This window comes from Ceratotherium simum, chromosome 2, assembly GCF_057802395.1.
Source record: "Ceratotherium simum simum isolate JZ-2026a chromosome 2, ASM5780239v1, whole genome shotgun sequence".
Taxonomy (NCBI): domain Eukaryota; kingdom Metazoa; phylum Chordata; class Mammalia; order Perissodactyla; family Rhinocerotidae; genus Ceratotherium; species Ceratotherium simum.
In genome coordinates this window covers 18,316,356-18,326,640 of record NC_141901.1, presented here as the reverse complement: position 1 = coordinate 18,326,640, position 10,285 = coordinate 18,316,356, and the positions used below count along the sequence as shown (strand labels likewise).

Genomic DNA, 10,285 nt, shown 5'->3' with positions numbered 1-10,285 from the left:
CCCACCCCACCCACATGAGGGCTCCTGAGCCCTGAGGTCTGAATCCCAAGAACCTCAGTTGAGAAATCTCTGTGGCAGCTTCACTGTTGCTCAAGAGCCTGAGTATTGTAGCAGCCCGGGGGCAGGTTGTCCCTGATGTTCTCCAGGTTCTTCACATCAGCCAGAATCCCATCTATGCTTGTCTCCAGCAAAAGGAGGTGGCCCCTCTGCCGACGTGCCCTTTCTTCCAGCTCTGACATCAAGGGCCGCAGCTGGCTGTTGATCTGGGTCTTGGCTCGGAAAAGCTTCTGCTCCAATAAGATCAGCCCCTCTTCATCCACACTGCCAGGCTGGTCTATTTTAGGGAAGGAGAAAGGAATTAATACAGAAGAGCTATGGTTAGATCTCCTTGAACACAAGTGAACACTGTGTACTCTTAATTAATTCCTGTTTCCACCTGTCCAGAGCAAATAGTATGCCACGCATTCAAAAGGCTTATTTTAAATTAGAAATAATATAGAAAAATTTCTGAGAGCTCTAACCTAATTACTGAATTTTGAACAGCCCAGTTCAAGCCTCTGAGCTCTATAGTTAAGCAATATGAAGCTTGGATTTCTCCTTTCACGTGAGGGTCAACAGTTCATGCTCTGAATAGATGAAGGTCATAGGGGACTGAGTACTGTCCAAGGTGTCTGCCCAACACAGCTCACCCTAGATCAGAATCAACTCCAAATTGTGCTTTCTGAACCACCCTTAGGAAATATCTTGTTATTTTCCATCAGAAGACCTTTAGAAACTGGCTGGGTTTCATGGTTTATAGAGGCCAAGGTATGCTCTGCTATTTGGGGGATGGATTCCAGCTGTTAGGAAATGATGTAAGACATCATTCTGGCCTGAAATAGTGGGAGTCTGGCTAGACACTAATTTATGTCCAATATGAAATGTAGTCACATTTGTTCAAGTATGTTTTACCCATAAACAATCTAAAACCAACGTCAACATGAAGGGCACGTGGCCAGACCTGTGCGGTTTGAATAGGTTTGGGCTGCCCTTGGTCTATTCAAACTCAAGGTCAGGTTGCCTCACATATCTAAGCTGCAGTGATAATACTGGCCTGCATGAGTTTATTATACCTAGAGGGATTAAACTGTTGTTGTTTCAGGACTCGAGAGAGCAAATAGAACAGAAACAACGCCAAAACAAAAATGTTGATCCAATGGATCAGTCCTGCACCTGGAGCAGGGGAGAATTCAAGAATTTAGGGTTCAGTGACATGCAGAGAAAGCTAAATTAGCTTGGGGATAAAATAACCATTTCCAGGGGAGGCAGCATGAGCTACGCAAAACAGCAGGAGCATTGGAGGCAAAGAGACCTCAGTTTGAATCCTGCCTCCACGACTGACTGTGTGATCTGCAGGACATTATTAACCTCTCTGAGCCTCAACTTACTCCTCTGCGAAATAAAATAATAAAAATAATAAAACCCACCTCATAGGACCTTTAAAATACTGAAACGATATTACACCATGAAAACACCTGGCCTAGTGCCTGACACACAGTAAATGTTTAATAGTTCCCACCCACCACTCGCTCATTTTCTCCTTAGAGGCCCTCTTAGCTCATTACCTGTTTCAGAACACTAAACAGAGCCGCTAAAATCTCTGCTAAGGAGTGTTTTTTACCCTTAGAGAGTATTTTACTCTTTGGGGCTCTCTGGATCACACAGCAGACCTGTTAGTACAACAACACCGACATACAGGTCTCTCAGGGTGATGATACTCCACAGAAAAATCAGGTTTTAAAATTGTTGTAATGAACTGAAATAGTAGAACCAAGCCTTTTCCTGAATGTTGCTGGAATCTATGACCGAATCCCTAGTTCCATATCTGCTGCAGTTCAAACTTGATAAAACAGGCCAACTGAGGGTTTGATATTAGTTCTACCTAAATCCAGAATTTTAATTCAAATCAGCTTTCTTTTGGGAGAAATTATGTAGGGAAATCTAAGGCATTGCCACACTGTGCCATCAAATCCATTTTATCCTAAAATTTTGCAGTATCTCATGGACCTGATTCCTTATGTTTCTTCTGGGTTATCTACCAGACAGCTCAATCTTCCACAACTGGTTACAGCAAGGTACAACTGTGGTTTGGGGAGGGACAAACAGCAGAATCGGCAAGTGATTCTAGACTTCACAGACTGGGAGAATCTTCGTCCTCACCACTTCTACTGCCTCAGAGCAGGCTCCGTCACCTTTCTCCCCAATTATTTCAACAATCTCCTAAGTGGTCTCACCCAGCCTTTTGTCTAAACCACCTTCAAGCTCTCCTCCACTCAGCCGCCCTGCTGACCTTTCTGAAATATACAGTGATGATGATATTCCTCTTCCTAAAATTGTCCGCTAGCTTCTCAGGATCAAGGCCAGAATCCTTAGCAGGACTGTCAAGCTATCCAGTCTTCTCTTTAAGCTGTGAGTTTGAATCCTGACTCTACAATTTACTATGTGATCTGCAGGACATAATTAACCTCTCTGAGCCTCAATACACCTTCCCTAAACACACCCTGCTCTTTGACCTACAGACTTTCACCTTCAAGGGCAATAGGTGCTCAGTGTCCCATCTTAAAGATGATAAAATAGAGTCCAGAAAATGTAAAGTAATTTGCTCAAAGTATCTGGGCCTGGAAACAAAGCAAATTTCTGAAACCCTTAAAGAAAGTTGAGACTCCCACTCATCAGGGCTCATTCTAGTTAGTCCTCTGGGGAGAAGCCCTGGACCACAGGGCTGGAAGGTTGTAGATACCCCACATACCTATTAGGTGTAGGATGCCGTCCAATGCGTTGAGTGTGTCTTGGATCATAACTCCAGCATTCTTGGCTCTGTTATCAACTCTTTGGGCTTCTGTAATTACCTGAGGAAAAATAAATACAAACCAGTCTCGAAAGGGTGTTTCCCATATGGGCAAGTTTAAAGGGCTCTCCTGAGGTAAGCAACGGGAACTCACCATCTGCACTGCGTCCGTATCCATGTCAAACTCCTGCTCCTTCCTTGCCAGCTCTCCTTCCACTTCCCTCATCTCACTCTTCACGGTGGCCAGCCCCTTCTCCATGGCCAAGGCTCCATCTGCTGTCACATTGGCTTCCAAGTTCAGACTCCCTATCTCCTGGGAGAAGAAAAGGAGCCAGGGACGGAAGGAGAGATAGGGGTGAGGCAGTTGCAAACAGACAGTTGCAGAAAAAATACAGCCGCAGCCAGGCCCTGATGGAGTAAGTTAGATGAACAACGAGACAGTCAGACTTGGTGACACACCCTTCCCCAAGCTCTGTCTCCAGCAAGTCAATTTTTGGGGTATGTCTCTAGGAACTACGGGGGTCAGCAGTGCAATACTGGTTAATGCTCATCAAATGGTGAATGCAATAGGAACCAGATGGGAAAACCAGAGGGTGAGAAACCCACATCACTTTTTGTCATATTTTTTTGCTGCCACAGACTTTTGAATGACTTTACTAGGATCCCCGAGGCAGTTGATTTTGGGGTGCAGAGAATGAATAGGCTACGGCTTTGAGTTTTGTTTTTATTAAAAGAAAGTCTATTAATATCTTTATCAATAAGCTATTAATAAGCATCAAATTGCAGGTATCTCTGTGCTAGAAGTGTATAAAGAGAGGCACATGAAATTGGTTTCTATACTAAGGGACTTAAAATCAGAAATTATTTTTGCAAGTTACCAAGTGGTCCAAGAGAGAGGCCAAACAGTCCAGATACCAAGAATTCCCTCTGGGCTTTCTAGAGTTGCATAAGTCTTCTAGAAGTCATGCTTAAATAAGAACTAAGAAGCTCTCTTCCAACTGAGAAGCACTCCTGCTACTGTAGCATTTAACACATGAGTTGTGAGTGTACCTTGTCTGTCTCTCCCCATTACACTGACTGCTCCTTGAGGAGAAGGACTGGGTTTTCTCATCTCCATATCCCCAGCACCAAGCACAGTGCTGGCACACAATGGAAAGAAAGAGAATAATGAATAACTAGAGCTTAGACATAGAACGCAGAGAGGAACAAGGCATCTAGAATCCCAGAATTTCACAGTCTTGAATCAAACATTGATGATAGCTGTTACAGGTTGAATTATGTCCCCCAAAAAGTTATGTTGAAGTTGTAACCCCCCAGCACCTCAGAATGTGACCTTATTTGGAAACAAGGTTGTTGCAGATGTAATTACTTAAGGTCATTTTGGAGTAGAGTGGACCTCTAATCCAATATGATCAGTGTCCTTAGAAGAGTTGGAGACACCCAGGGAGAAGAACCCCATGTGGTGACAGAGGCAGAGATTGGAGAGATGCTGCTGCAAACTAAGGAACACTAAGGATTGACAGCCACCACCGGAAGCTAGGAAGAGGCAAGGAAGGTTTCTACCCAGAGTCTCAGAGGGAGCATGGCTCTGCTGACACCTTGATTTCAGACTTCTAGCCCCCAGAGACAAGAAGTTTCTGGTACTTCGTTAGAGAAGCTCTAGGAAACGAATACAACAATCGACATAAAAACAGTCTCGGACGGTTCTTCTTATGGTATTGTCCGAAAAGGGAGCTGAAAATGGGGGGCTCTCGCACTCAGTCAATGACAGCCCTGTGAATCAATCAACAAAAAGGGTGCCTAGGTGGATCTGGGGCTGTCATGGACCACAACAGGACTCTGAGCCCTAGGGGTCAAAATGGGCCCGATGCTCTTTCCTTCCACACTACCCTTGCGTTTGGGGCTGCTCATGCCAACCTGCACCGTGATTACTCTTTACCTGTTCTATCTTGCCAGAGATCTCCAGGGCCTCCCTGGCTGCATTCTTTGCCCTCTGGGCGTCGGCAGCAGCACTGCCCAGGGCTGCTTCTGCTCGCTTGGTCTTGTCACTGGCATCTGCAACCTTCTGGCTGATGTAGGGGAGTCTCTTCATGGCCTCTTCAGCTTCTGTTTTTCTATCTCCGACCTGCAGGTCAAACTCTGAAATGAAGATAAGCAAATGTTGCCATGAAGATGAAAACTAATTTATAGAACTAACTGACTTATAGAACTAACTGACAAATGAAGATGAAAGGGGCTGAAATATTTAAGAAAAATTCTGGTAAGAGTGTTGTTACTGCCTGGGCATGAGAGTGTGGGAAGTTGTGGCTGTTATTGCTTTCTTATCCAGGAGAAAGCATCTCAATGGAGGCACTGAACAGGCAATAATTAGTTCTTTGCTTAGAGAAATTGAAAATCAGCGTGCCCTGGGTCCCCACCACTACAAGAGTTTTAAGACCCCAAAGTGGATCAAAAGCAGATGGAATCTTTGAAGCCCAAAGTTTCAAGCCAGAGCCTTAAATACTAAGCTGCCAATGAGAATAGTTGGAGGTTGGATAGAATGAGTAGAGAGGTACTTTCTGTGAAGAAAATCCCAAGGCTATAGGGATGTTTCTATTTTGTTCTTTAGTGAAGAAGTCTTAAATTTTAGCCAGATCTCTACAAGGTACAAACCCAAATTTCCTGGATCTAGATGCTGTGACAAAGCTTACTCCATTACTACCACTAAGCAACCACATTGGTTCCATACTGGAACCAACCGTGCTACACAAGAAAAGGAAAAATATCTGTCTGGTAGTGGGATGTTGGATCTGTGAGAGACTTTAGGGATCACTTACTACAACCTTCTCTCTTTAATGAGGAGGAAATTAGGGTTGGGAAAGGCTATGTGACTTGTCTATGGTCACACAGCCAGCTCAGCCTGGTCACAGCAGGGATCAGAACTCAAGCCTTCTCCCATCTAGTCCAAGTCTTTCCACTACATCAAATATTAATGAAATTTTTTTCTTTAGAAAGATATTTATTAAGCATCTATTAATACCCCAATATATCTATCACTTACAGAAATATATGAGGATTCAAAATAAACCAAAGTCATGGTTATACCTTTAAAATACTCAAGTGACCTAAACCATGAAATACTCACCTCTGAGATTCTTTAAGATATTCTCAACTTCATAAAAAGTGGCATTGCCCATACTTAGTGCTTCTTGGGCTCTGCTTTTAGCAAGGTTGGCACGAGAAAGCAGCTGATCTGATTTCTGTAAATAGGCAGACAGAACAAGATTAGAGTAAAATGTAACATACACCCAGGAAGTGCATTCCTGTCAGCAAAATCACTCCAACACATTTCTCTTCATGTCAACAGAGGGCTATAATTCACTTAACAGTGTAGGGGTGCTGTGGCAAACCCCTCCACAGTCTGGGACAGAGCAAACTTCATAACCCAAAGAAACCCAAAAGGTTCCTATATAGAGAATAGTCTCAAACTCTAGTCCATTATCAGGGAGAAGAATAGTAATGCAAATCATAATTTAAAACTCTAGATACTTCCTGAAGCCAATCTAGTAGACAGAGCTAGACCAAAATTGGACCAGGAGGCCTGAGTCCTATTCTTAGATTTGAAGCCTGACTCAGTGGGTGGAGCTGAGCTAATTACATTAAAGCCTCTGTATTTCAGTTACTTCTCCCATAAGCAGCGGTACCATGACCTTTAGAGTGTTTTCAATGATTCCTCTTGCCGTATTTATTCACATGGTAGGCATTCAATATGTGTTTGTTGAGTGAACAAATTAACAAAAGGATACCTGTCTCCCATTCTTTCCATTCTGTAAGAGCTGCCGGGTTTCTTCTTCCCAGTTTCCCAGATCGCTTTGCACACGCTTGAACTCATCCATATGCTGAGTCACCAGGCTTGAGAGAGAATCAGCTTTTTGTCTGATCCTCTTTGCTTCTACCTGTGAGCCCAAAGAAATGAATGAATCTGACTTTCTGCTAACCAGTTACCACATCGGCCTTCTTAGGACCCGACATCATTGTTTGAAAATAACAACAATCCAGCCCAAAGTCTAACAGTAATGAGGCAATGTGCCTAATGAAAGTCAGGCAGCAGATCCCCCAAGCACCAAACAGGTTTTGTGCCTGTTTTATTTTTTCATTATTTTACGCGTTAGTTTATACATACATGGGAACATTTTTGTGGGAATCACTGTGAGTGGTTTTTGCTGTAGATACAAAGCAGAAACTTCTTAATCTAATAAGTTTGGAATAGTTAAAGGAATTGATGACAGAAACAATGCAAAACTTCTCAGAAGAACAAAAGTCTTCTGAGTGTCTGTACATAGAGATGTACCATAGGTTGGCTCTAACTGTAAATATCAAATTTTATCTATAACAATTTCCCACAAGTTTCAGTAGTCCCCAGAATTACAGAAGAGATATAAAACTTCACCCACTAATAGGTTCGGAATGTGAGCTAAGGCTTTTTCAGAGATCAATATTGGGGTTTAAGAACAAGAAAATGGATAATGAGAAGGATAAATACTCTTCCTAATCCAAAGCAAGAAAGGTCAACATGGCGGACAAACTGCATGATTGAACGATATTATGGAACCCCCAGAGAAGAAAGCATTATGGCCCTTCTTCTGTACATCAGTGCTGAGGCTAGAGGCCCTTACCTGAGAGGACTGACCATTGACTCCCGGAAGCTGAGACACGGAATTGAGAAGGCGGAGACTATGCTGATAAGACCCATCTGCTTCCAGGTCCGTTTGAGTGGCCTCCCTAGACAACTGCTGGGCCAGAGACTTGGTTTTTTCCAATCTGCAGGTGGGGGAAGAAAGAGGACTTTGAGCATTCACTCTTTTCATTAAAAGCAAAAATTCACCCTGTTGTTTTAAAAGTACATCATTGGAATTATCAAAAGAACCAAATGAGGTTATGCGTCAGATATGTGTCCCTCTCCACAATCTAAACATAAGCCTTAAAGTTTATACAGGTTAGGTCAGAAAAATTCAACCCAGGTTTCCCATTTCTTGATAATATAAATATATTATTTTTATTTTTATTTATTTTTTTTATAATTTTATTTATTAATTTTTTCCCCCAAAGCCCCAGTAGATAGTTGTATGTCATAGTTTCACATCCTTCTAGTTGCTGTATGTGGGACGGCGGCCTCAGCATGGCCAGAGAAGCGGTGCGTCGTGCGCGCCCGGATCCCAACCGGGCCGCCAGTAGCAGAGCACACGCACTTAACCGCTAAGCCACAGGTGCCAGCCCCCTAAATATATTATTTTTATATCCACACCATCAGATGGCTTTACTCATATCCTTCAAACACCACAGAGGGTGACCATATCTCCAAGTATGCACTCTCTCAACCAAAACACAAACTTTACTTGTATTTATCAATCTTTTCTTCTTTCAGCCTAAAAGGTATCTGCTTTCCCCCAAAGCAATACTCTCATTCTCTTCTCCCTCTTATTATTAATATACTTTTAAAGAAACACAGCACCTGTCAAACGTGGTTTGCATTATACCCTGGGATGATACAGATTATATTGGTCCTCGTGAGGACCCGTTGAAACGTACTTTCCCATAAGCCCTTGCACCATGGCGCCGTCCAGGCTGCCGCTTCCACCTCCGTCACCCAGAGCGTTGCGCGCCAGTGATAGTGCTTGCTCAGTTTCCTTTGCCAGTTGCTCCATGTTACTGGCTGACTCAACGTGGCTGAGAGATTAAAAACAAAGAATTTAAGTTTTCATAGAAAAGGGCTTCCTTTAGATCTTTTATTTAAATGAAGGGAGAGGAGTAAGGGAACTGGTTTGGCTAGAAAAGCCAAACAGAATTAACCCTGATTAGATGGAATTAGAGGAACTATCAAGAAGCAGAAGGTGTTCTAGAGAAGCAGCCTCTTGTCATAGACTTTCTGGGGACCTTTTCTGTTTATGGCATAATCAGGGGAAGCCTGGGGTGGGGGATGGAGATGAAAATATTGGGTCTATAAGCTGTTTTCTGCAGGAAGAAACCCCTAGGTTTTATTTCATCCAGGATCCAACTCCCTCCTGACTTATGCTGCATGTCTAAACTGGGCGATCTCTAGGAGGGAAAAAGCCTGTCAGGAGAAGTCCCCTAGATGCTTTTGTCCTCCTGGTTCTAGAAAGTGATAAAAACAGGCTCAGGTTTTTCTCAGGTTAAAAACAGGCAGCTCATGCTACAAAAACACAAGCCAGCCCCCTTCTGCTTACTGAATTCCATTTGGGATTAGCAGAGCCTGACACCTTGCTGAGCACTCTGCTATGAGCAAACCTCTGAACATGGTAGGATTTATAGTCGGGCAAGGACTAAGAAGCTGCATTGGGGCCCTGCAGAGCTGGTTTTCAGGGGGAAGTTCCCCCTCTGCAGAGTTGGCCCCCACAGGCTAGCAAACAACTTGTTGCTACTTGTTCCCAGGCTCGGTATGGGAGCCTGGGAGTCCCTCAAAGCTGCAGAGCGATGTTTTCCAAGGGCTAATTCATTTCACGGGGCCAAGGAATCACATCTGACATACACCAAAGCCACACTGTGAGTCATAGGGAAATCTGAGAAAGAAATACCCCCACCCCCAACTCCTGCCAAACAACCATGCCCAGTGGCCACCTACATACACTAAATGCCAAGTGGTTAAAAAATGGCTTCAAGGCAGGCATGGCTGCAAAGGAGCCTGGAGGTAATGAATATGGTACTTAGGTCCTGAATACCCTACAGTTTTGTTCAAGTCTGGCCTTGCAGAGATGATCTGAAGCAGAGGTGCCCTCTAAAGCTGCTCACCTGTCTGCCAATCTCATGGCCTCCTGAGCCAGACTTTTAAAGCCATTTGGCCCCACGTAGAGTTCTGAAGCAGGAAGGTTCTATGGAAAAAGGAGAATTGGTTAAGGCTTTGCACTTGGCCATGGCGTCTAAGCAGGTTCTATGTCTGTCCTGTCAGAACCACTTGTCATTAGCCACACAGCATTCCACACCCTGACACATCAAGAGTCCCTAGTCACCACAATCATTACATTAAAAAAAAAAAGTATAGACAAAAATAAACTAGAAATCTAGGCTCAAAAAAGTCTATAAATAGATATAGATGCATTTAAAAATATGTACGTTTATATTTTCACGTGTATTTAAAGTCCAGTAGAATATGTATCGAGTTTCAATGGTGGTTATTTCTTAGTAATGGGATCATAGGGGATTTTTATTTTCTAAATTTTCTACAATAAACATTATTTTTGTAATGAGGAAAAAATAAATATACATTATTTTTTAAATCCTTCATTTCCTCAGCATAATATCTGATTATCTTCCAATTTCCTCTATTCATCGCCTACCCACCCACTTAACTTATTGTCACCACTGCCTTTATTCAGAAAGGGAAGAGCTCTCATTCAAATCTCTCCCTCCTACCACACTACAAACTACATCCTTAAGAAAATTATACTGGCAACAATTTTTTTC

At 43.1% G+C, this 10,285-nt stretch overlaps 1 protein-coding gene across 1 annotated transcript in view; it reads right to left on the bottom strand.

Annotated features, from left to right (window-relative positions):
- Positions 1–10,285, bottom strand: part of LAMC2 (laminin subunit gamma 2) — a 51,143-nt gene continuing 40,858 nt past the window's right edge. Inside the window, exons 15-23 of the mRNA XM_004424948.3 lie at positions 9,614–9,693; positions 8,396–8,533; positions 7,483–7,627; positions 6,613–6,762; positions 5,952–6,066; positions 4,767–4,966; positions 2,982–3,140; positions 2,789–2,888; positions 1–334 (exon numbers count right to left, since the gene is read on the bottom strand). Of these exons, the coding sequence (XP_004425005.2) occupies positions 81–334; positions 2,789–2,888; positions 2,982–3,140; positions 4,767–4,966; positions 5,952–6,066; positions 6,613–6,762; positions 7,483–7,627; positions 8,396–8,533; positions 9,614–9,693 (1,341 nt within the window). The 3' untranslated portion in view covers positions 1–80. The remainder of the gene's footprint in view (positions 335–2,788; positions 2,889–2,981; positions 3,141–4,766; positions 4,967–5,951; positions 6,067–6,612; positions 6,763–7,482; positions 7,628–8,395; positions 8,534–9,613; positions 9,694–10,285) is intronic.